We start from the raw sequence: 27,645 nt of genomic DNA on the forward strand, positions 1-27,645 counted from the left end.
CCTGTGTTAGGGGTCAGCCGTTCTCTCCTCCTTTTTTTGTCCTTCCAATCCCCCTCTTGTTCAGCTATTCTGAGCCGAGGCGAGCGGAGCTGAGCCGAGGCAAGCCGAGCGTACAGCGGCAAGGCTCAATCCTTTTACCCTGCGATGCTGAAAATGGCACCAGTATTCCCTGATAGCGGCAGCCTGCCTGTCTGCCTGCCTCTCTCTCTCTCTCTCTCTCTCTCTCTCTCTCTCTCTCTCTCCTGCTCTCTAGCTCACCTCCCTCCTCTGCTTGTCTGCTGCCATGTTGAGTGCACGCAGGGCGAGGGGCGGGCTGAAAGGAGGGCAGGGGGGGAGGAAGATGATGGTGGTGGAGGAGAGAGGAGGAGGAGGAGGGACTCAGGGGGATAAGAAAGCAATTAGAAGACAGCCCCTCTTCCTTCCAGTCGGGAATGTATAATGGAATTAGCTTGGGGGCGGTGGTGGTAGGTGTTGGGGTGCTTCGTCCTGCAGCCTCTGCTGGGGAGTCTAGCAGCCTGTCCGACAGCCACCACGCACAAATGTGTGTGTGTGTATAAGGGAGAGTGAGAGCAGATGGGGGGGTGTGGATCGCACTGAGTGTGTGTGTGTGTGTCAGGGTTAGAAAGACCTGGGGTGAGAGAGAGAAAGAGAGAGAGATAGTGATGGCTGATGTACTGATGGGAGGGAGGAGAGGAGTGGTTGAGCTGTGGGACCACCTGCTCCTTGTCTCTCTCCCTCTCTCTCCCTCCTGCACTCAGAAGCACCTGGCAGGAGAGAGAAAGGGCGAGCGGCAGCTTCAAAGCCCTTCTCTGTCTCAGGTTTGCTCTCCCTCCTCCTCCCCTCCCTCCCTCTCTCCCTTCCTCCCTCACTTTCGCTCTCCCTCTGTCTCTCTGAGTGGGTGGCGAGGAAGCTGCATGTGTGTCTGGAAACACAACTGTGTGTGTGTGTGTGTGTGTGTGTGTGTGTGACATACTCTGAAAAGAGAGATGACCAAAATCCCAGTGTGAAAGACAGCGATAGGAAAAGCTGAAGGGGGGCTGCAGTGTGTTTCTGTGAAATGAGAAAATTAGATAACAAAAGAGAGAAAGCCAGAGTGTGTTTGTCCCTATGTAAAGGTGCGTGTATGTGTGTGTGTGTGTGTGTGAGAGAGAGGGCGGTCTTTTGATGGAGAGGGACTGAGCACTGCGTGGGGGAGATATGTGTATGCGTGTGTCTCTGATTGTGCCATGAATGAAAATAAGGAGGAAGGGAGGAGGAGGGGGAGGAAGTGGGGGAGTGGGACTGTGACTCTCCTCCCATTCAGCCATCTCTTCCTCGCCGTCCTCTCCTCCTCCTCTTGAGTGACAGATGAGGGACTGCTGGCAGGTTGCTCAGGCGCGCGTCAATAATTAGCATCCTCTCCTCTCCTTGTTTTCATTTGCTGTGTCTTGCAAAATGAACGCTTTTCGCAACGTACCTAGCCGCCCGACCGTAGCCGATCTCGGTCATTCTGAATCTCTCCTGTGCAGCCAAGGGTGTTTAATCGGGTTTACAAGCGGCGCCCCCTTCACTTCCTCCCCGCCGTATGCAATGGCCCGTGATCGCTCACACACACACACACACACACACGCCAGGATGGATAGATGCGTTGATGACACACATCCTCGGTTGCTTTTTTCTCACTTTCATAAACAAATTCGTTGGCAGTCAGTCAGTCTCACGCGCGCACACACACACGCGCGCCCGCACTCTGGTTCAAGGGCAATTGATTTGGAGTTTAATTTCTCTCTTGACGCAAAAGGATGCGCCTCCGTCTGACCTTGACGACAGACAGGGGGAGTTTCGTCTCCGTCGCCAGGCTCAGTCTGAAGCTACTCGGGAAACACACACACACACACACACATAGCATCTTCACCTGGAAACGTCAAAACCCTCCGTGTACTATTATAAATGAACGTTTTCCATCTGCTTTCTAATTATAGCCAACATAAGGCTATTCCTATTTTAGCTGCAGCCGCGAAATAGTCGCCGTTTAATAATTCATGAGCTCAGACACAGTGCCTGCTCCCACTGGCACGCTTATAGCCGGGGTGTTGCTCAATGTATGAAAAACAAGGTGGATAGGCCCGAGTTTTCAGAGAGGGACATTGACAAAGCTTGTAAAGTTCTCAGAAACGATTATGTGAAAATAATCAGACTCACCCGACGCTTTAAGGAGAGGAAACGCATGAAGACGTCACTCTGACAGACAGACAGTCGTATTTTTTATAAGACGTGTTGATGAGTATTGACAGTTTGGAGATTACCAGATGCACGGAGCCAAGCCATGCATAGAGCTATAGTTGGCCCACGTGATCGCGCCCATGCATCTAAATAATTTCGGCTATCCTCCGAAGGATGCATTTGTTTTGATCAATGCGGATCTGAGCGAAGCGCGGTTTTGTCTACAGCGCTGACATCAATGGAGACGGAAAGGAGTTAAAAACGACCGCCTCTGAAGGACCTCAGGTCGAGCTCGCCATACGCTCGGACGCACACACGCAGGCCTGTTTGTGTGTACAGTTTGTGGGGGTGTGCGTGGTCGTATATTAAGGTGTGTTTTCTACTCAGATATATCAGCAGGAGAGAAAAGCCGCGCATGGTGAGGCCCTATAAGTGTGTCTAAGGCGTTCAACTGTTCATGTCTTAACAAAAGAGTGTTTTTGCTCTGTTATGTGATGTTAGTGTCGTATTATTAGTGTTTCAGCGATTAAGTAGTCCGGAAGTAGGCTACTCATTAGTGGATTTAAGTGGCCGGTGTGATATTTCTATAGAATTTTTTGTATCATCTATGTTGGATATCACTTGAACATATATTTTTGCTGTGACATTTTTGTAAATATTTTGGATTTAGTGCAGCGATCTCCTTTTCAAGACACGTGTAGGCCAATTCAGGCAGAATTCACTGATCGGGAGTGGGGAGGTGTAAGGGTCAGGGTCGTCGAGGACTCACACACACCTTGGATCAATGGGGAGGCAGGGCAGGAAGGGGGCGCTCTCTGTTGCCATAGAGACGGGAGGACAGTGGTGTTGGATACTGTTACTAGGCAGGAGAGGCTGCCTCTGCATGAGGTGAGAGGATGTGGGGTGGTCTGCTGCGGAGGGTAAACAACATCACGGCTGATCGGGAATAGCGTCTAGGCTTTATTCCTGCTTGGATTATTGTCCCAGAACAGCTGGAATAAAATAAACTAAAATAATTAGAAACGACGGTTGGAAAAATGTTAAGTATGTGCCACGTGAAAAAAAACATAAATTAAATCAATACACAGCCAAATCTGACTTATTTGAACATATAACCCGAAACGTAAATGGAAATAAGTTGTGTTATGGTCAAATCAATCAAGAACAACTATGTGGTGTTGCACGATTGTAGTGCACAACCCAGTGGTCATTGCTTTGAAGTGCAGCAACATGGTAGACTAATATTACGCGGACCCAAATTACATTTCTGATATGTATAGGTGTCTGTTCTTCTTTTTCAACTTTTTCACAAGCAAGTGAGCGTCGTCGTGCTTGACATTATATAGCATCACACTGAAGTCCTGTGTCTGTAGCCTCTGTGTCCTTCAGTCTAAGTGAAGGTTATGATCAAAACACTCAAGACGTTTGCTTGAAAAATCATCTCATCACACCAAGGCACAAAGTATAATTCACCGGCTTTAACCTCCAGAGCAACAAATAGCGTCATCGCTGAAAGGACGTAACCCTCTCAAACATGACAGTGAGGCTCGAGCGCCACCTAGTGAATTTAGTCCGTAACAGCGTCTTGTTCCTGAGCTTCTCAATCACAGCTGGGGGGCTAATAATCGGTATGCCTGCGTTTGCTGTAAATAATCCAGGGATTTTTTTCATGTGATAACCAACAGGTAAGTTCTGGTAAGACAAAGCGCTCTATCTTGTGCCAAAGTGTTATATTTTTTACACACTGTAGCGCTCAGAAATGGCAACGGGATGTCCACCAGTAGTCCTTCAGCACCACGGACAGCGCCGTGTCTGTCTCTCTCCCTCTCTCTTTCTGGCCAGTTTCATAACTAGTGTGACAGCAAACGCTAAGCTAAATCAAATTCAGGCAAAACATTTTAATAACAGGTTTAGAGGCTCAGGCTTTTTTTTTGACATGGGAAAACAATTGCAGCCTTTTCTATGAGCCAAACATTGGAAATATATAATGGAAAGTCTCTTTATTGATCCTTTCATGATTTTTACAGTTCCAATAATTTGTGGATGTGCCATCAACTTATAGTGTTGTTCAGACTGTAAATGGGTCAAGCATTAAATTTTCAGAAGATTTCTTTCTTGTTGTTCAAACTAAAAGGGAAATTAGGGAGAATATAGTAGTAGTATAGTAGTAGTATAGAGCAGAGTATGAATGGCCCCGAGAAAGACACTGTTAGCAAAGTGCCTTAAGATGAAGACATTTGTTGTATACTGTAAAATCGTCTCATGTTATTCTGCTGTTAAATTCCAAGCAGTGCATAGGTTAACTCTCAAATTAATATCTGAATAAAACAGGTATTAGTCATTGCCTAGGGGTTAAGTTATGACTAAATTAATATTTGACTACTATAATGACGTGTGAGCACATGCACATGTGACTCACTTTCAGTGGTTTGCAACCAGAAGAGTTTCAACTTTGAGCCTAATTGGTGTACAGTCCTACAGGCCTGTCAAATCTGAGTGAGTGAAGAATGCTCAAGGTTATTTATAAATGAAGTATCTGATATAAGTATGCGGTTTGATACATTTTCCAAACGTTCAGCTCGAGCGGTGTGTGCAGACTGCGTGCTCTCAAGTTAGAGGTGAGGTGGTTGTGTTTTTTGTGTGTGTGTGACTGAGGCTGCCTACATGTGGTTCAGTTAGTTAAAGGGTCATGATGAAGTTTTCTCATGGGATATTCTAAACCTTGCCTGGATGGGTTTGACACTTTTAATTGTAGTATTGTTGATCCTCACTTGTTAATTGTCACCCCTAAAAAAAAAAAAAGGACACATTCCCCTCCACCCACAGATAAAATCAAGAAAGATAAGATCACCTACACAATGAGAGATTTGTCCTCACTTTTGTTTTTATTGCACACTTTAATCATTTAGTAAACAGATCTTCACAGTAACAATGCAATAGCAGAAAACAGAAGCAAATCACTGTGCGGTGAAGCTTGTTAGGTCTTCTAAGTATTTATAGGTATTTACACTGAGAATATGAAAACCAAAGAACAGTGCCTGAGGTTATCCCTGTAGTGGGATGAGGCGTTTTAACCGCTTTTTCACCCCCAAGTACTTCTCAGACTTGAGTCCAGCCACTTTTTCACCGCTTTACACTGTTTGTAGCTCTGTGAATCCTGTCCATACTGCCAACCCAAAAAACATTCAAGTACTGTATTTCTGTCATTGCACAGGTACCGGGTCAGCCAGTGCACAGGACTCTTTTGCATGGCACCACTTCAACAACTTAATGTCCAAAATCAAATAGCTTTGTTGTTTTTCTATCATCTGAACATAAAAGTAGTACTCAAAGGAATGTAAATAGTATCCAAATGATAAGGTACCTAAGGTAAATATTTCCCAACTTATAAAGCAACATGAAACAAAACCACAATCCAGAATTTATTAAACCACTTTCATTATCTGTGACGCACCAATAGTCATTTGGACATGAAAAATCATAAAAATGAAACAACATACAAACTGTAACATTTTGCATTGCATAAATTGTAAAATTATATTACAGCAGACAGCTCTAAATGTTTCAGGTCTGCATGTAAGAATGATTGCATTGGAATGAACTGACATGCATTTAATGAAAACTAACCAGCACACAGGTCTCCTTGCATTTAGAGTATTTTTGGTTTTGGAAAATACTATTTTAGTGTTGTGCTGTTGTACCGCATGTACTGTAGTGCAAGCTTGACTGGCAGGGGAGATGGGAAAGTGAAAAAAAAAAAAAAAGAGATAAGGCAAAGTGAAGGTACTGTATGAACTACAGCATCAAGTATACTTGCACTCAGATTTATGCTGTTCAGAAGTATGTAATAACATTTTCAGTAAGTCTGTTCCATGACGAAAAATTTATAAAGATTGCTAAAGAGAATACACGCTATTTGGAAACTCTTATTCTCCTGGTTGTAGGTTTGTTGTGGCAGGCCTCACTTAATTTTTTTCTGCTGATGTGGTTGATCACAGAAAGGTGAAAACTGAAGAACGTTTTACAAAAAGAAAAAGAAAATCTCTAAACTTCCACACACTTTCTCAACCTTTTCATACATGGTGATAACTGATAAAGCTTATTGTCTGACCATATGCTGCCCAGTCAGTGTAAGTTCTCATTTGGTTATGTACTAATACAATAAAACACATAAAACAAACTGATACCCTCAATATTCAAAACAAACAGGACAAAATCGGAACACAGCAGTGGCTCCTTTATGTCTGATACAACATCTGATAAAACCAAAATACATCCGTATCTAATGACTACAAAGCCTCTGTGTGAGCACAGTCTTTCATGGTATCTGTGGATACTTTCTTCTATATAAACACACTTAAAACCAGGTTCCATAGAGGCAATGATGGCAAATCTTGGAATTCACTGAATTCAGTTTGATATCAGAAGTGGGACTTTTGGTGCAGTCCCATTGGTCGAACGGCCACGGACGTGGTCCATTTTTCATGTGTCACTCGAGTCTCGCCCTCACTACCTGTGGCCTGGGCTCCTGTGGGTAGCCATGTCCCCAACTAGATCCTCCTCCACTACGTTAACGTGACCTTCTTTCTCTATGCAGCCCGCCAGGACCTGCAGCACCAGCCGGAGCCTGCGGTCCATGGCCTGGAGGTGACGATGAATGAGGACAGGGGACAGTCGATCGCGGAGCAGAGACTCCTCCATCAGGAAGCTCAGCTGGTACTCCTCTTTGGCCAGTAGCTGGAGACGCAGGTAAGTGGATTTCCTCACCCTGGAAACAAGGGACAAAGGATATTTGAATAGGTGATTTTTAATAAAACTCTACTCTCTAATATTGCTGTATATATTCGTACTATGATGACAATACGAGAGATATATTCATGTATTTTTCTTGGCATTTTTGCCTTTATTGGATAGATCGAAGTAGAGACAGGAAACATGGGGAGAGAAGGCTACGACTACGAACACAACCAGGAACATTACAGTTATATGGCGTCTTAACCACTAGGCCCCCAGGATGCCTTATATTAATGAATTTCAACATTAATCTGGAATTCACACTTTTCATAAACTAGTGAGTTTATCATTCTAACTGTAAATGCATGAGTAGATGTGCTAAAAATGTATACTTTGTCTGGAGGGACTGTTAGAAATTCACAGACAACCTAAAGTCTGACCTGCAGCACTGGCTGAGAGGCACCAGGATGGACAGCTCATCATGGGAGTGTTTTCCAAACCTACAAGGGCGGGGACAAAGATGAAGCAGGAAATATCACACTATGTTGGACTTTGCTTGTTAGACAGCCTATATATATAATACCCAAGTCTTTGCAAGATGTCACATACTTATTCAACTGATTTTCATTACAGTGGATCAAACATGTAGTGGTTGTTAAGACAGGCACTTTAAAAGCAGCTGAATGTCTTTACCCTCTTCCGTTGTCTAGGTGAATAATGAAGGTGTCATTTCCAAACTTCTCAAAAGTTTCATAATGATGTCGATCCATGTTACCTGTGCAAGGAGAGAGCGAAGTGGTGAGAAAATGTGCTTCAGGTAATTCATTTGTGAGTAAAAAGAGGCATAAGTATGCCATTTATTCATCTGTAAGTGTGAGATGAGTGTGACATCATAGTTTCCTCTACTCTTACCCATTAAGAAATCAAAGATGGTCATATCCATGATGTCCAGCAGTCGAGTGCCTCGGTCATACGGAGGAGTCTGCTTAACCTCGTCACAGTAATCTGGGTCCACCTCCCACCTGAGAATACACAATAAATAATATATATAAAAAAGGATTATATCTATATTTAGTCACAGATAGGTGGATGATTACATTATCCACCCCCGACTCAGAAGTTATGAGGTGTGCTGACAGATTCATGAATTGTGGTGCATTAGTGTCATTTCCTTACTCTGCTTTCTTGCGTTTGTGGTAGGAGCGTCTCCAGGGGTTTCTCCAGGTCTTGCGTTTGGCCAGGTTCAGGTCTGGCAGGAAGGCTGCTAGTGAGCCTTCGATCTGGTCCGGTTTACCGCACAGAGCGTGCTCAGTGGAGCAGTAGTACGAGCACTCGCCATAGAAGCAGACGTTATTGGCTGAGGACAGAAAAGAAAAGACACTGATTGAGAAATGTTGGCAAGGAGGAAGCACACAAAGTGGTTTGCGCATTGCCTACGTGGCTGAATATGAATGTGGAGACATTGAGGAGAAAATGACGACAGAGATGAAGGTAAGAGCTAGACAGTGAAAAATCAGGGTGGTGGAGGTTTTCCAATCTCAGGGTCAAACACAGGTCACAGAGGCAGGGAAGGGAGTGCTGAGCCAGCAAAGATGGTACATCACAATCAAAGAGAACCTGACCAGCTTTTCATTTCTCTGCCTACTGAGATCATGTGAATACAGATCAAACTGGCTGCTCAAAATACCAAATACCATTTCATTTGAATGTTATAGTTTGTTTCTGTAAATTGTTTAGTAATGATCAAAGACACGTAAAAACCTTCAACCAAATGTCTTAATTTATCTTTGAGTCTTCTCATTAAGAAACCTGTTCCTCATTCCCTCAGTACTTACAGGCTAATCTCTACATTAGCGACATGTTGAAAAAAAAAAGCAGTGGCTTAATTTGTTGCTTTAATGTTCAACAATGTGTTTGAGAAGTTGTAATATTCTTTATGGCACCCTGACAACTACTCATATGTGACAAATGACTTGCTTTCCATAATATGCATTCATTTGACACACACTTTTTCCTTTGCTCTGAGTGACACTATAGTTTCCTCCATCACTGTAACATAATATCTTGATTTGTTGTGGTCAGTGTCAGTTTATAACCATAATCTAGCAACATAAAAAACAAGGAAACAACTGGATATTAACATTGTTTTCATTTAATTTATTTGGATTTTAAAAAAAGGTTTTCATTTATTATTAGTTTTATTGAGTGGCTGTATATTAATATTTCTCTACATAAAAGTCCTTCTAATGCCTTCTTTGCTTCTGAGAATAAGATGACTTACAGTGCCACCCTGTGGTGACTTATGGTGGCTGTAACGTTTTCATCCCACATGCTACAGTACATTCTTACCATTTGTACTGCCTTGAAGAGCAGACCAGGACATACAAACTCAGACTCCCCTCAGCTTCAGGTGCATAACCCACTTTGTACATAACCCAGTTGTGAAGTGAAACCAGTGAGATACGGTTGTTGTGTGATGCAGCCAAGTAGCTACATCACTGTGCCAAGCTGCAGAAGCTGGCAGAGTTTCTACCTGGTGAGATGAAGAAGGTCCTCCACAGCTTCTTATCTCGTGTCACATCTCTGATCTCCCTCGTCATGTTGACAAGTCGTCCTGCCACCGGGGGCACTCTCCGGAAGTCAAGTATCCTAAAGAAAGAGAGAGATGTAGACAAAGGTAATAATTCAATATGTAAAATGCTGTCATTTTTAAAGGGAAAAAAACATTTTTTTTTTTACAAAGAATTTTTATTTTCCACTTTAATTTGACCTGAACAAAAGCAGCTACAAAGCTCCTTCAGCCTCCAGCTCATTCTCCCATGGTGCCCCATGCGGTGCAGATTTTCAGAACATCTCTAGCCAACCAAGAGAGGTATGAACACTGAGCACCTGCCCTGTCTTTGTGAGCAGCTTGAACCCAGTGCTCTTGATTTCTACACCTTCCCTGCTTGCACATTAATGCACATTACCTGCATACTTCTATAGACATATTTGGATTTACTACACAACGACAGGATATACTTTTGCTCAGCATATGTCCATCATTCTGCAAATAAAGACAGCTCCAAAGAAAAAGTGAGGTTACTTTTTCTTCACCAAAGAATAATGTTGTCAATGTCCAATCAAACCTGTTAGCACAAGACTTGATCTGCATCATTTCAGCACACAAGATTTTTTTTAATAATTTGTCATCTTTCGGTCTGCTTTTGTGATTGGCATCAAAAGCAGCATTTATTGACATCCAACATCCGCTTCTGAACAAAACAAGGATGGAAAAGGTGTTTGCCTACCTCCCACCTGTCCCACACACTCAACCACAGATAAATACACACCTTTGTGAACTACATCTACTTAATCACGATCTATTCTAACCCTCTGTCTATATTTAGATGGTAAAGCTCATGTTAATTCTACTCTTCATGGTCTCAAACTCTTGCCCCCTTGCTCCCTTTCTGCCTCCATCTGTCTGTCTCTCATTCTTTTCATATGCTCTTATGTCAGAACACTATACCTATTCAGCCGCTGTTTAGCCTGTCTCACTGTATGTTTGCTGTCCAAATGACCCTCAACCGTTTGAGACTAAGCCTCCTGGGAGTAGCGCACACACACACACACACACACACACACACACACACACAGACCAGCTGAGTGGAACAGAGTTGGCGAAACTTTAGCCTACAGAGGACAGCATTCAGGAGCTGCAAACTGCACCGTCATGTTGGGCCTTGGTGACAAAGGAGCACCTGTGTGTGCGTGTGCATGTGAGAGCCCACTCGAGCGTCTATTTGTGTGCACTCCACCTATTACACACCCCTGAGTCACAAGGAGTTCACAACAGATGGTAGTATAGCACATTCGCAACGAGCAGAGATATAGAAGTAATTACTGGAAAGAAGTGATGCTACGTCTTTCCTTAAATCTTCAGGATATTTTAATACATTTCATCACAAATGTCTAGAATTAGAAATCAAATTAAAGCACGTTTTAGCAGGGCAAAACATCCTCCTACTCTGCATTTCTGAGTCAATATGAAGCCATAAACTAGCAATAGCTCAGGCTGGTTTCCAGAGGCTGTTGCGGTCAGGCAACTGGACTATAATTCATAGACAGCCCCACATGGTGCACGCAATCTAAAAACAAACTGCTCTTTAGGGGTAACAGACGCACCTCCCCCCTGCTCTAAAACCATGTCGAGGTGGTAATGGCGTGCCTGTAATTTCCTGTTTGGCTCCATCTTCCTGCCCACGCAAACACATGCCTCTGACCTCATCTAACAGTGAGTGAAAGTGTGTGTTTGAGAGCATGTGTGAAGTAATAACTATGCCCTCAGCAGACCTTGAGACGACTTGCACACCATTAATCATCCTCCCCCAGAATCCCAAACAATCCTATTTGACTCTTCTTAGTGTTCCTCTGTTGGGAAGTTGTATTTTTTTGTCAGCTGAAGCCTGTAGAGTAAAAGGATCATGTGGAAATCAATATACTCAGCAGCAAGTTAAGGAGATGATCCGAGTGCTCTGTGTGTTATCTAATCCCTCGTGTACTAAATCCCATTCACTTTTTTGCAGCTTAAGTCCATTATGGCACACCTCCGGTTTATAAATGGGGTTAAAGTGTCTGCTGTCTGTGTTAACGAACAACGTGTGACCTGTCATTCTTCCTGGAACAGACTGCGAAGGATGATTTGAAAAACCATTTGGGAAACGGACACAAAGAAATCAGCGCAAAAGGGTTTTTTGGGGGAGGGGGTGATAAAACCCACCTGTCCAAGTGAAAAGCAGCAATCTCAGCGTTGTGCCTCTCAAAGTCGGAGAAGTAGAAGAAGTCTGGAGGGGTCTCCTGCTCCCGGGTCTGCCTGAAAGATAGCGGTTGAGAAACCATTACACATAACATCAGCAGGATAATTTCATTTTAATATGATATATTTTACATCACTATATTTATTTTAGATATGAGCAACAAGGAAACATGATAAGAATGAAGAATAATTGGAAAGCCCTTACATTTCTATATTTATATCCACCCTAAACTGAAAAAGATCTGTTCAAATTTGGGGCTGAAAGATGAGTAAGTTGAAAATGTGAATTTGACCCGAGGCCTTTGCTTGTACCATCCCTCTCTTGAGTAGTGACTCACCAGGAAGGGCATGATGTTATAAACAATATCGTAACAAAAACATCAGTAAGGTAATTCAAAATAAGATCTCTATAATGACCATCAGTGTTTCTCCAAATCAGTTTAAATTAAATTTTAAGTGCGCTATCTTTTTAATGTGAGACATTTCTGCTCCTGTCTGTGCACATCTCTGCAACTTTCATCAGATTTCCTGCAAGGTGAAACTCATCACGATGTTTGCATCTCTTTCTAGGACAGAAGCTGACGCATGAGACCAAAGCCTATGTGGACAAGGCTGCTGAAGGGAAGCTGGATGAGATTCTTGCTCACATCCCGCAATTCCTCCCAGCAAACACACACAGACACACATACACATACACACAGACACAGACATCCAAGAGATGTGAATCCCTGCCAACCAAGCCATGGATCTGAGTCAGGAACTGCTCAAAGCCTTTTTGTGTCTGTCTGTCTTTCTCTGTGTCTGTCTGCTCGCTCGTCTGGCAGCAGGATATTATCCCTCCACATTTGCACACTTGCTTTCTCTTTCTCTCTCTCTCTCATACATAGACACACACACACACACACACACACATAGACACACCGGACATTAACCTGCTGTAACTGCTCTGCTTGCACACAGTCAGCTAAACCTCACACACACACACACACACACACACACACACACACACACACACACACACACACACACACACACACTCATACATGGTGCCACTTACTGTGTCCCCCTCCCGCTCTGCCCTCCTTTATCTTTCCTCCCCTCCTCCACTCCATTAGTGTGGATTGGACTTCAGGGTACAGCGGTGCATCATTTCATCTCCCCTTTCTCTTCCAATGTTCTTGAAAAGCCAAACCAATGACAACAGAAAATAACCTGTCCTATTCATTGATGTGTCAGGGAAGCAGCCATTTACCCATAAATCAATTGCTGCTATTGTGATTCCTTCTTTCCCACCCAGAGCGACAAGAGGACTGATGGTGTTTTTATTTTCAGGGTGCAGGGCAGGGGAGAAAAGCTACCGTGTAGATGACAAAGGGGTGGACTAAGGGCCCTTAAAGGTGACCTTACGAGCCACAGCACTCAATACATCTGTGACGCACCTTGTTATCTTTAAAATATGCTGTTATCAAGTTCAAACACTGAAATGGAGGCTTTTTCTACATGATTTTGCCATGAGTTGTACATAATAACACAATTACTTTAATATATGAAAGAGAGACAGCCTAAAGTTAAAGGTTGTTTCTTTCAAGAACCTCCGAGGAATGTTGTGTTTGTCTTCAATCAGTTGCTATATCTTTCCTTCCAAGCTATTCCACCATATATGCCCCCCCCACTGATTTCACTTTCCACTGTGCAAAATGTGTAACATTAACTGACAGGTATGACAGGCTTTGGTTACACGCACGCACGCGCACACACACACACACACACACACACACACACACACACACACACACACACACACACACACACACACACACACCATTTAAAAAAAAATCACAAACAAATTTCCCCCTCAGTTATGTACACACCCCCCCTTTATGAGTGAGTGTCCTTGATAATAAAAGCCCCTTTATCTGAATTGAGTGTGATTAGGCTACAGCAAACATACTGTGAGTAGTTCAGCAGAATCTTTGGGAGTGTGTGTGTGTGAAGTGATGAAGCTGAACTGCTTGCCTATGTGGAGTTTGTGCAAACTCAGCACTTTTAATGTTCTTTCACGAGCTTAGACCTGCACATTGGAGGGTTATATTAGAGAGATGGGGAAGGGAGGGGGGCGAACACAACAACAGCTGTGGCCCAGACTCTGCATACACTCTTCACCTCTCTCTCTCTCTCTCTCTCTCTCTCTCTCTCTCTCTCTCTCTCACACACACACACACACACACACACACACACACACACACACGCTATCACACAGCCAAACTGATAATACATGTTGGTGACAGAGAGAGGGCAGCAGAGAGATGAGAAGAAATAAGCAGCACTCTTCACATGCTGACTGAAGATGTAACAGCATGCAGTGTGTAAACAAACCATATAGTACATACATCCACTGACCTAGTGCTGTAATGGCATCTTGCTACTGATCCAATATCCAACAGAATGAGAGACAGAGAGACAGAGAGGGTGCATGGGAGATCTGTCATCTATTGGTAATCCACAGCAGATTTCAGCCCCCCACTGACAGGCGTCTTTGTCTCTGTCTGGCTCTCCTGTGTCCTGTGTGTGTGTGTGTATGTGTGTGCGGGTGGCTAGGAAGAAATGGTTGAGTGCTTTGCTATGAGATCTGGGTATATGCAACAGCATCGCTTGTACATGCAGACACAAATTTAAAGATCTTGAACATAAAATGTGAACTATTGGTGACTTCAGCATTAAAATGTCATGTAAGAGCATTGCAAAATGTTGTTTAGTTTGGTTAAAGCTGCTATAATTGATATTTTGAATGACAATGTGAAAACAATGTGACAATATAAAATGGGTCAATCGTAATGACGAACCTACAGAGAATTATCACCTGAATCTGCAGCTCTCGTTGACTTTATTGAACTTTATAGTGAGTTTCAGCTCATTGTTTAGCTGTTCGGCACACACAAATTTACTATTTTGGGTCACTCTCACCACTCTCATAGCGTCGTTTTTGGCTACAGCAGGCAGCTGTTTTAAGTGAAAAAGCTCTAAAACACTGACTGTACACAGCAGACAGACACAGTTAGGAGGTGGTGGAGGACCAAAAACAGAGCTAAAAGAGAGTGACTTACATTCATCAGGTGGCCTGAAACACGACTCCACATGAATAATAATGTTGCTCTGTAACTGCTGTATGTATAAATAAGCAACTGCTTGCTAACAAGTTTGCCATATCAACTTAAAAGGAGATGACATGTCTGTGTTGTGGTCACAACTTGTTTCTGCGGCCACCAAGATGTCAAAAAAATCAGTTAATTGATATAATCAGATTCCGCCAAGATCAACACAGGTGTGTGTGTGCTAACAGTATTGACAGGACATGGAGAAGAAACATTTTTCAACTGCTGATGACAGCTAAATTGTTTTTTCTAACCTGCTTTGATTTACCAACTCTGTTTGGTTACCGTGCAGCCAAATGAAATTCCCTCCCCGCCAGCCTGACCCTACTTAACATAAATTATCAAGCATCCAGCAGCTTCTCTCCTCTGCTCCTCTTCTCCTTCTTTTTTCTTCCACTTATTCCTTTTATGTACCCATGTCCATGTATGCGTCCCGTCTCTGTCATTCTTTCTCTTAATCTCTTCCCTAAACAATTTTTCCCACCAATCACCTCCTCAGCACTTTTTTCATTACGCCGAAACATAGACAACAGATTGCCTTTTACAAAACAAATTTTACCAAACTATATATAACTTTTCATCCCTCTTCACAAGTTTTCAAAGGAGTTGCACTACAGTATGCCTTATCTACTGTGTAGTCTGCCGTGAGTCTGTTTTGCGTATGAGGGTTTTGGAGAAAAGCAAGTGATCAGTACGATATACTCAGGACACTCGTGGGTAAATGGCCCCTTGTAGAATACTCAAAGCACCTCTCAAGGTGACAGACAGGTGGAAGGATGGAGGACCGGATAAAAGATTGAGATAAAACCTCTTCAGCCTGGTGATTTGTGTCAGAGGGCGCTTGTCTATCAGAAGCACTACATGCAGAAGTATCAGAGAATGCAGGCAAAGACTGTCAAGGCTGTGTGTGTATGTGCTTGTGTTTACAGCTGCAAACAAGCAGCATACTGTGTGTGTACATATACATTTTGTGTGTATTCCTTAGTCTGTGTCTGCTTATTCCTCTTTATTTTCCTCCACGCATGCTGCTTCTTCACTTCATCCAGCGTTGGTATCGGAGAGGGATCTGAGAATCGGCCCAGAGCCCCAAGGTAGCTGTCTAGATTGAATTTCAAATCGATGTTACACAAGTTGTGTTCTAGCCTCAGCTATTTTCAACACACAGGGTGAGGCAACGCCAGGAGGGAAAGGCAAGTTATCTGCATGTGTGGGAAGCAGTATGGGCGATATTATCATAAGAATGCTGGGAAAAAGACTTGACTTGAAGAAGAAGGATGATGGCCTAAGTCAGTGCTTCAATTTCAAAGTTATTAGACACTCATGAGGTGGGAGAGAGTGTGGAATTAATATGAAGACGGAGCAAGAGCTTTCTGATGCATGAAGTGCATCAGTATGTGCAAGTGTAGAGGTGCAAAAGATTGATCTTTCACCAGAGTAGGGAGCCCTGGGGAGTCATGTAGTTTCATTAATGATCTGCATTGACGATATGAGTCATTAAAAGTGCAGCATATGATGTTATACATTTAGGACCATTATGAAGGAAATGCACTATGCAGTACATGCTGGTAGGGATTTGTCCTTCATAGATGAGAAACTTTACATCATGGCCACTGAGAATTCTCAATTCTGATTGCTGGAAGGTGTGGATTAACTTTTAGTAACCACACAGTTTAACTGGACACCTATGATGCACATGTTTGTTTGCAGTTCTAGATTAATGCGCTGGTATTGAACTGGTAGGTATGGGCAGCAACAGTGAGCCTTAAGCTACAGTAAAGAGTTTGGAGCTAGTGTTTTTTGTGTATCCACCAACAACAACTGAAAAAAAAGCCTAAATAGCTTCTCAATGAGAACCACGCAAGTTTAATTTCAAATGTTTTTAATATATATATATATATATATAATTTGCATGAATCTGAACATCCAAATCAAGTAATGATATGGGGAGGAAGGCAGCGAAGCATGTACCCTGAGTTTGAGGGGCAGCTGCAGGGGAAAGGAAACAAGACCAGAGAGGAAATTCGATCCAAAACTTATCTCTGCTGGAGAGACAGTTTTAATAATATCGTTTGGAAGAATGCAACACTATTCTCTGTTCTTGAGATTGAGAACAATCAGTAAATTTATCTTTCTCTCCTGGTTTCAAAACTTGTCAGGATTAAGTTAGGATCAAGGCTGGACTCCTGGCCCAGCCTTGTGAATCTCTTTCTGTTTAGCAATGCAAATGGTAGGTGGTAATGCTGGTGGTAATGGTAATACTGAGCCTATATTTCATGATGCATGAAAGTGAGATCAAAATTAGCCATATGTTACATCTGTAAATTAACGACTGGTATTTTTAATTAGCGTTGGGTTGCTCCCACATCATCCTTTACAACCACGGAACAGCCTACAACTTGTTGGGTATTATCCCTTATTTAAACTCAGTGTTTTTCACCAAACATATTTTGTTCATTCTAAAGACATTAAAAACATGTTAAATGGATTTTGTTCTTAAAGTCTTTTTTGGAACGTTTTTACACCTGCATTCAATACCAGTTTGCAGTTTTCTTCTTCTCCCCTTTTTATTGCAGTCCTGCTAACTTTCATGGCCGTTTATTGCCACCAACTGTAATCACATCACCCTTGTTCTTGAGGATGTGCATCATTGTGTGTGTGCTGATAGAACATGCAACACAAAAAATACAGGGATGATCAAATACTCCATGAGGTACCTTTGAATGGAGACATTTAATCCACCTACAGTCAATCATGGCGTTGCAAACAGCTGTCTGTATAATTACTATACTAGAGACTAGAGATCTATTGATTTTAAACCCCTCTCCATGCAGAAGCTTGCAAAAAAAGGTTTAATATGAGATAATATGAATTCTTACTTGTGCAGTTATATAAATACAAATATCCTTTCACCACGCCTGTGCACACTGTGATAATCAGTCAAATTCAATGTGACAATTTCATTTCCAGGTTAATGTGGCTTAAGGCTTAATATAAAGATACATTCAAAAGTAAATCCCTGCTTAGTTATAAATGTGTAGGTACAGTATGTTACAAAGCTACTTTATAAATGACAAAGAAAGTAACAATGTGTCCGACGTTCTCTTAAAAAGTCAAACAGTGTGTTATCTCATTAAGTTTATGTTATGTATTCCACCTTTCCCAATTATCTCCAGTTCCCTCGCTCTTTCTTGGCTGTCTGACCTTCTGTCTATAATAAAACCTGCAGGCAGAAACTGAGGCCTTGAGTTTGGAGTCTAAGCTGCATAGCTGTGGGCTAGGTCACTATCTGTGACCACCAGAGCTCTCTGGCAACCCTTGAGATAGAAGCTGGAAACCCTCAGAACTACTGTAAATTGTGTCTGCGCGCGTGCGCGTGTGTGTGTATGGGGGGGGGTCATGATCACGATTGTCGAGAGAGAGAGAGAGAGAGAGAGAGAGAGAGAGCCATCTGGCCTGATGGCTGGGAGTCCCTGTCTGTATTTGTCAGGGATGTGTCAGACCGTGGCTTATGGGTCTGCAAAGCCCTGCTGCTCTCTAACTACCCTCTGTGTCTGTGCATGCAGTTTAACATGGCAGACTACACTGGGTGCTGGAAATAAAACACCCAAAATACTATATGACTACTAAGAGGCTGGGGATAAAAGGGAATAAAAGCTCAACTTGAATGAAATGAAAATATGAAGGATAAAAGTGCTGATCAAAATGTGATTGTCAGTGATTGAAAGCCCTTTAATGCCCTGAGGAGCATTAGTGCACATACAATAAAAGACACGTTAAGCACATTAACAGTACAGTACTTCATAAATAGAAAATTAGTTTTATCGTGATCCCTGCCCACAAGTTTGCTCCTCTCGTTTAAGTCTGGAAAGGTTCAGCAAGCATTTTGCTTGGGAGAGACGTTATTTCCAATAGATGACAGTTCTCACTCTGATAGTGAGAAATCCAATGAACACCTCTTCTTTGCTTAACAAAAAGGAAAAACTGTAACCTGTTCTGGAAATGTCAAATTCCTCTCTTCTCTCCTCCAAAATCAGTATCTGAATAAATAAGCTAAGCAATTACACTTGTTTCACTTTACAACTTACACCTAGTTACACCTGTTCCCTCAGACATGTTCTAAGAGATATAAAAATACTCGGCTTTTAATAATAATTTGTCTGATTTTACAATTATGTGTGTATCAAATTACTCCCCATGTTGCAGCTATGTAGGCTGGATCTCAGTTCCTTCGTTTCAGTGTCTGCTCTACATTACTCTTAGAGCTATTTCTGAAATGGCTGCAAATTTTTTATTTATTAATTTTTTGCTGGCCTTAATTGACTGGTGTGTCATATTCAGCCACGTTCCCCTGGGCATATCGCTCCATAGAGCGCAGTGTTTAAAAGGCCTGAAATCACTGTGAAGACCTGATGCAAAGCTGCAGAATTATATCTGGGCTTTTGGGATCCCTTCCCTACAATCATCTTAACGGGCTCCCCCGAGTCATGAGCGCACTTGGAATATGTATGAAAAAACTGGAAATCTTATTAGTATCACTGCTTATTTTTCATTTTCATAAAACCACATTTTGGTGAATGCATTAGCGTTTTTCCATGTCAAAATAAGTGTTGTTACTCGATAAGAGTATTCACTGGTGGCTTTCAGTAAGAAGTGCTACCAAATGGCAGCTTTCTGATATCAATGGACTAAATGTTTGATGACTCAACTGCTTTTCAATTGCATTTCATTCACTCAGAATAATCAGAAAATAGACCTCAGTACAGTTTTTGTGACATTACAACAGCTTAATATCAGAAGGAATTTTTTTTCACAGCGACGTGTTGGAGAAAAACGTATTATTGTAGTGGGTCTAATTATGAAAATTGACATATTTTCCTTTTAAAAATAGATGTGTTGTATAATTTTGTATTATGAAAATTACACACTCTTTACATTACAGGTATTTTTGATGACACATAATGTAATTGATAACACACACACATAAGAGTAGACTCAAGGGAATTCACTTCTGTACATATCTTTAAAATGCATAGCATGAGGTAAAAGAGCGATGCAAATACACAGAAAAGAATGATTAAAAGTAGTGTTGGTTTTGATGGTGCAGTGTTGCAGTAATGTGCATTTACTATAGGTTCATATACTGGAATATTACGGCTGTTTTCATGTATGCATTGTATGTAGCGTAGTGTGTGTGTTCACTAAGGGGGATTATATGTTCTTATGTACTTGAAGGATGCGACAGGTCTTTATGCTTATGGTTTCTCTTCTTTTTGTCTCTCTCCGTCTCTCCCACAACAAACAAAATGCACATTGGTTTATCCTAAAGAATCAGGAGTGTTCCAGCAACACAGAGCCACACTTTGTCAAATTTACATATCCATCCACACAGGATTAACCGTTTTCAATAGTCTGAGGCAATCCTTCACAGGCTGCACAATTCATGACAGGCTTTGCACAGAATATGAAGTATAAATTATGCAGAACATACACAAACATCAAGGGTATTCTTGGGTCAACAGTGATTAGATGTCAAAATGCACAAGCTTGGGGATGTTTAGAACAATAAGCTTCAAAATATGGCAGAGTATGTTGACACTGCATACTGACAGAGTTTGATTCTCTCCTGCAGCTCAGTATATTTTTCTACATAAATACCCATGTTGTATCCTGAACAGTAGTCTCTTTAAGGCCAACCACCTGTTCCAAAAAAGTCTTCAAAACGTTGACAGCTATACCAAACTGAACATCCTAACCAGGCAATTCAACATAAAATGAGGTATGTAAAGATTCCCTGGGAATTTTAGAATGCTGTGGATTGTTATTCCTCTCCATAATACCACAAATATTACACCCTAAAGTGTTACAAAGAGCATTTATGATGTAGAAGAAGGCACTAATACACATGAACAGGAGAGCACAGTCCCTCTGCGATCTATTCCAGCAGGAAATTTCTCCAGAAAGCCTCTACCAGTTGTCTCTATCCCTCACAGCTCTAGAGGCTGTGAGAGAAGGAGGGAGGAGTAGATGGAGAGGGACTAATGCTTCAAAGAACCGACACCCAGATTCGAACTGGATAATGAGGGAAAAAGTAAAAGTCGGCATCCACCTTGACACTTCTGGTCTTAAAGATGCAACAAAAGATCAACAAACTCGGCAAAGGCCGACATTACTTCCATAATGAAAACAAACTGGATGGCTCTCAGCCTGTTGGGATCAATGGGGATTTTAAGAGCTTTCCCTGTATGAGTGTGTGTGCAAGTTTTTGTTTCTGCCTGCACACAAAATCAATGGGCATTACCATGAGTCTTCATCTCACAGGGACTGAATAACAAGCCCTGGTATTCAGCATGACATGTAAGCTGAAGCTGATGAGAGGAGGGAAAAAAATCCCAGTCTGAGTGTGTCAGTAACACTGCAGAAACTGCAGGGATAGCGAAAAGTAGTTTCCCCTATCAGACTGAGGAGGGTTTGAGGAAAGATACAGAAAGCAGCTACACTTTACTTTGTATCTCCTCTCAGACCAAATTCCCTCTATTTGTTCTCTGCATTTGACTGTCATCTGAAACATGACGGGTAAATAAAAGGGTGGATGCTGCCATGTCTTAAGTTTGAACCAAGTTAATTGGAAAGGTCTTCAAAGTTTTGAGCTATGCTCTGTTTCTAGGACAGTTGCATGCTTTCTCTTAGTCGTAAAATAAATGTGAGGTTATAAAAGGCTACAAGAAATCACTGACCAAGATGAAAATACAATACTGTTCTCCCGTGGGATAAGATTCAAAGCAGATTCCCAGAGTGGAAATTGGCAGGTGACTGGGCCAGAATGAGTGCTGAGGAAGAGGAGACTGAAATACCTGCCAAAACCATGTAAATCATCCCTTTTTAAATTGAGAATCTTTACTGAGAGGATCTGCATAAAGGTCCATCCTCCAAACTAGCCTGAGGTACAGAACATTAAGAATTTATTTGATTATCGCTAAGTAGTTGCTGAACAGCAAACACCAATTAGAGCAAATTATGTTAAATCCTGGGAAGCACTAATTTTCCAGACAGACCGCCCCAACACAGGCACGCACACACACACACACACACACACACACACACACCATTCTCTGCCAGGACATGGAGTGTGTCTGAATGGTTTGAGTAAGAGAAGTTAATTGCATTGTGAGCATGCATTTTGGATGTCCATTATCTTTCCCCATCTGTGGGGGGGGTGAATATCTTGAGGTGTCTCATCCAAAACAATCCTATTATCTTGAGATAAGAAAAGATAAGAAAAATGCATACACACACACACACACACACATTTTCTCTCTCCCACATACATACTTTATAAAACCATGTTTATTTATCACCTGCTGCAGCTGGTGATATTAAACGTGCCCTTCCGCAGGCAGCGTCCAGTGTGGATGACCCTGCCACCTTAAGGTGCCCTGGTCATAAACCAGTCAGCCATGTATCCACAAACACATCTACATCACTTTCCCCCTCTTTCTTTTCCCTCCTCTCCCTCCCTCTCTTCATCCTTCTGATTTCCTTTTCCTGAAGGACGCTATGGCTGAGGGCCAGTCACTCCCTTCCCCATCTGTGTTTACTTAAACTGAACGTGGATACATCACAAAAGCAGATAAAGACTGCAAGCGAGTACACACACACACGCACATGCACACAGTGGCAGATCCACAGATGAGCTTGGCAGTCGTTTATTTTTGACTCTCCCTGACGACTTTAATCTATAACAGGCCAGAACGGCTTGAAAGACTTGGTGCCATTTTCCCCTAATTAGTCCAGTGTGAGGCTTGTTAAAATACCATATTCCAGCGGCGCATGACTGATGACAGAGTAGCGTCTGATTTAGTTGTGCTGTCTTTTTTAGCTCCCTAATGAATGTGTTTATTAATTACCTGAGAAGCTTTGGGGTAGTCGCAACAACCTGTTCTGTTCAGTGCAAAGTTACAAGCAGTTCATTCATCACTACAGCTCAGAGAGGGAACAGCTCAATTTTAGCAGGCTGTCGGTTATCTTCAACGCCACTTTTCCTCACCATCCCAAAATGGATTGCACACTGCCGAGTGAAACCTAACTACATAAAACTCAAGACTTCAATATCTCGACCAAAGAAAGCAATCTAAAGAGTCTTTCCAGAGAGCTATTTTGCAGGCGAGGCCCCAAATCGAGGCATGGGTGTTTGTGCTTCATTTCTCCCACAGCTGAACTTTTCTATTTAGACCTGTCAACAGTCTTGTTGTGCTTGGTGGTTTGTGGTCAGATGCCGTTTCCTAAATAGAAACCATCTATCAGAGGCTAAGTGGTGGCTGAGAGATGTCATTGTGGTCATGAGTGGGTGATGGCGGTGAATGAGGAAGTGGTGAAACCACTGGAAAAACAGTTCCAAGGGTTGCATTTATCCTTGTGTAAGAGCTAAGTGGGATGGAATGAGTCCAGTGCACTTAAGGATGAATAGAGTTAATTTGTATGTGAAAGGAATAAGGAGGAGATTTAGGATGTCTTCACACTAGTACTAAGAATACATTTTTTACAAATTTCTGCACACTCAATATCTATCTAAGATATCGCTCTAAAGATATATTACAGCATATTTTCTAGTGTACTAAGTGATGCTCACAATGACAAGAAAGCAAATGAAACACTGGCTCAAATGTAGAAAGGCAAGAATCCGAGCAAGATATTCTCAGAATTGCTCTTCACTATTACTGGTCATACAGTGTATCATGAGGCACTGTCCATGCATCATCGTGTGACGGCTGCATTTTGTAATGTGACCTTTAATGTCACTGCAGACTATGTCCCAATGCATCATCTTGAATGGATGATGTGTTGTTGATGTATATACTGCACAAGGGGGGCACATATAACATGAGCATCTTACAATATAATATAATCCAATACACCACACCACAAAAAACATCCTAAGAAATAACTATAGAGTTGAATCAAGACCTCTGTGACGCTAATTAAGTTTGAGAAAATAAGTATTTTTTTGCATGGCTTTTGTACTGGATAGCATTAGGACTAGGTGGCATTGTTCTTTTTAGCCACACTAGCAGCATGGCTCTAGGGATGGCAATGTCAGGCTGTTGGTAGCTTGGTCCATCACTTTGGTCTTGACTGAAATATCTTAACAACTATTTGATGGATTGCGATCCCAGAGCATAAAGGCTACTGACTTTGGTGATCCCCAGACTTTTCCTCTAGCACCACCAGCAGGTTGACATATATGGTTTTTAGTTAGTTACTTAAAACAGTCAGTCTGCTTCTGTTTGTGGATACATACAGTCTCTGCCCATATCTACTAATGCTGTTGTGTCATGACCCTGTAGAGATGCAGAACATGGGGAGATTGTCTATTAGTTAAACTGTTGTGAATTCTATTCTTTTGTCAGATGTAAAAATAAATAATATCATACATCTAGGAACTGAAAAGTCTACTCCACACACACACATCAATCTGTGCTTTTTCATATCTCAGAGATTCCACTAGCACTCCTTTTGTGAACAATCTTCCCAGCAGCAACACTGCCTGAGAGTCTCCCTGCACCTCCGACACAGAGGCTCTTCTGTTTGCATCACTGCTGCCCAGAGCTGCAAAAATGAGGGTGGTAGGGGAGGGGAGGGGTGAACCAGGCAAGCCTCTGGATCAGGTTCCTGCCTCCCTGGCCCGGTGATACCAGACCTGGCCACCGCAGCCCCTCCCACATCCTGCCATGACAATGGGCAAAGCTACAGAGAACCCTCCTCTGGTTTAATTGGTAGACAATGATTGCATTCTCCTCCCCCTCCACTGGCCTCTGTCAGGGGGATAGGGGAGTCACACACAGCCTAATTGCCACATTGCATGGGACAGGCTTAGACAAGCACGGGCCTGGCCCACAATGGGTGTATTAACCTCTGTGCATGCTATCACAAAGGCCCAAGTTACAGAGTCACAATGTTCTCTCTCTTTCTCTCTGTCGAAGAACTGTTGTTTCATTCATTCGGCTGGGAGAGACATTCAGGTGGACTGTGATAGATCTACCTGGGAAAGGTCGTTATCAAAGGACTGAGCTCAGTTGTAAGGGGTGGTGCAGTGCGTGTGGCCCCTTTGTTAAGGGGCAACATTTGATTTAGTGACAAAGTAACAATGAAGCATGTGTGCTTTGTCATTTTCAGACTACTGTAATGAAAAAAAAAAAAAAAAACATCCCCTTTTTGTATGTCTCAGCCCAAACAATTATCCTCATCATAGCTTCTGAGAAAGACTAGAAATTAAAAGCATCAGGGCCATTAGCAAGGTTTTAGGTCGCACAGCAAGTTGTTGTCTAACTTGTCAGGATAAATTGCTAAAATGCAAGGTCTTAATCACAGATAGAGTATTCACCAAAGCACTTAGACGACAATTAGCCTTTGAAAATTCCCCTCAATTAAATGCAGCGTTCCTGAGTGCTCATTTAAGGTACCCAACCAGGGATATTTTGTATAATTTCAGCATACTCCTGCTAAAGGTAAACAAAATACTCCCTCCATAAGTTAAGGTTTGGCTTTGCCCGCCTCGTAAAAACAAATGCTCATCTGGGATGTCTAGAAATCACCTCCTGGAGGGAAATTCATTTTCAGCATTCCAGACAAATGCGGCAGCGACATTCCTAGTGGGAAGCTTAGGAATTCCCCCATACGGTATTTTAGACTATAATGATATGTTAGGATGGCTGAGCAACATAACCACGCACAGCAGTGACAAAAACAGGGTCAGGAACCACAACAAGCATGCACAATTGCAAAAAATGTGATTCACTTGGATGTGGTGTAACACAGAGGAGCACACACGCTCTGGTCCACAGCCACACAACCACAGGCATGGACACTAACACAAATGCACAAAAACACACACATACACCAGTCACATATCAGGGCCAAACCTCTTGGTGTGAAGAATTAACAGACTTCTTGATATAGTCATCAAATATAGATCCTTTCAGCTTACTGCATGTGTGTCCAACCTCGGACTAAGAAACCTCGCTCAAGGCGTGTACAGTTGATGCAAGCTGGTGACGCATCATGTTCTCATCACAAAGTTACAAAAGAATCTACTTAATTTAAAAATATACACATTCTTACATCCATGTTGATACTTATACCTTATAAATTGACATTCTAACCATTTAACTGTTTAAATTACAATGTGTTGGCTGACATTGGTAAATCCAATTGCACCATTTATGTATCAGTGTTGCCCTAATTGACAGCTTACTCACAGCTGTTTCTCATGATCATAGTTTGGGCCGTCATTCTAAGTGGTTAAAATAGCATTTTACTCACCAAGTTAACAGCTGAGATCTGAGGATGTGGTGGCTTTGCTACAACTGCACAAGGAACATGAGCATTCACAAGGGTTGAAAAGAAACCTTTACTTGTTGTGGTTTTATAGCGTTCTGTGCCGGACTATTTTTTGGCCAGGAACAGTGACTTCCTGGAGTCTCTGCGGGTTGCCTGGCAACAGCGACAACAAGACTCCAGGAAGTTACTGCACAAACTATTCTAGCTACTATAATCTGTTCCTTTAATATTCCTCATATAAACTTTGTACATGCACAAAGAAGACTGACTGGCAACAATGGCTAATTATTTAAATATTTGTCTTAATTTCCTCTGCTCACAACCCATGCTCATGTGTCTTGACCTATTGGACTCCATGTTTGTAACTAAAATGTTATAAATGATAGCAATGATGGCCAAAACAATACAAAAAATAAGCATGTTTATCTTTGTTTAGTGGTTGTTTATGAGCTGATTCAACATGATATGACATGATATGGCACATTATTTTGTAAGACGATGCTACACTGAGGTATGACTTTGGCTGCCAATGATTGGGGTCATTAACCATAATCCAGAACTACACACACACACACACACACACACACACACACTCATAGTATCATCTCTAGCAACTCATTTGGCCTGTAATCACATTACGATTAGGGTACTCACATCTCTGCCACATTACACTGTAAGTGCATAAACACTTGTTAGAAAACGGAGCTAAAAATACTGAGCAGAGAGGCTCTGAACGGAGGAAAGGAAAAAGCAGAGGATTAGTACTGCCTCAGTGAATCAAACAAACAAGTTCAAAAAGGAGCATAAACGAGAGGTGGAGACAGAGAGAGGGATGGGCAGAGAGAGGGAGTAAGGGAGGGACAGTGATGAAAAAGGCCACTTTCTCAAGAGCTGACCTAGTAAAACATACATGAGAGATGTCTTCATGTGAAGCGTGTATGTGAGTGTGTGAGAATGGGGAGGGTGAGAGGGGAGTTTAAGGCTTGGGAGTCTAAAATAAGACAGTCCTCTGTGTTTCAGTGTCTGTGTTGGGAGTCTGTGTGTGCCAAAAAAGAAAAAAATTATTTCAGATTTGAGATGATACACAGGCACGTTCGGTGTCAGATGTGACAACGGTGACCTCTCGAATCAAGAATAGACACCGAGTGAGACACAGACAAACCACACAAGAGTGAGACACAGAAAGAAAGAGGATCATGAAAAGATGTAACTTCCAGCGATTGGAATAGAAAAGAGTCAGTGGTAATTATGACAGATGTGAAGGATTTAAAATGACTGATTGCAGAAGATTCAAATGTTTGGCTGCACCCAAACTCACACTTTAATGACAAGACATAATCAGATAATAAGCAGAACACACACATGATTAACACTTCAATTAAAACATCACACTGAAATTCTGCAGTAGACTTTATTAAGACTTCA

The 27,645-nt window shown here is 42.1% G+C and overlaps 2 protein-coding genes across 2 annotated transcripts in view; both read right to left on the reverse strand.

Annotated features, from left to right (window-relative positions):
* The window catches only part of LOC122868578 (retinoic acid-induced protein 1), a 55,102-nt gene extending 54,540 nt beyond the window's left edge, over positions 1–562 (reverse strand). The window contains exon 1 of the mRNA XM_044180667.1: positions 2–562. The gene's annotated coding sequence lies outside the window, so the exon portion shown is untranslated. The remainder of the gene's footprint in view (position 1) is intronic.
* A 4,506-nt stretch (positions 563–5,068) lies between these two features.
* The window catches only part of fam20ca (FAM20C golgi associated secretory pathway kinase a), a 37,792-nt gene continuing 15,215 nt past the window's right edge, over positions 5,069–27,645 (reverse strand). Inside the window, exons 4-10 of the mRNA XM_044181044.1 lie at positions 11,699–11,791; positions 9,470–9,585; positions 8,113–8,293; positions 7,849–7,958; positions 7,630–7,711; positions 7,377–7,436; positions 5,069–6,970 (exon numbers count right to left, since the gene is read on the reverse strand). Coding sequence (XP_044036979.1) covers positions 6,712–6,970; positions 7,377–7,436; positions 7,630–7,711; positions 7,849–7,958; positions 8,113–8,293; positions 9,470–9,585; positions 11,699–11,791 — 901 coding nt within the window. The 3' untranslated portion in view covers positions 5,069–6,711. The remainder of the gene's footprint in view (positions 6,971–7,376; positions 7,437–7,629; positions 7,712–7,848; positions 7,959–8,112; positions 8,294–9,469; positions 9,586–11,698; positions 11,792–27,645) is intronic.

The sequence above is a fragment of the Siniperca chuatsi genome, linkage group LG21 (genome assembly GCF_020085105.1).
Source record: "Siniperca chuatsi isolate FFG_IHB_CAS linkage group LG21, ASM2008510v1, whole genome shotgun sequence".
NCBI classification, from domain to species: domain Eukaryota; kingdom Metazoa; phylum Chordata; class Actinopteri; order Centrarchiformes; family Sinipercidae; genus Siniperca; species Siniperca chuatsi.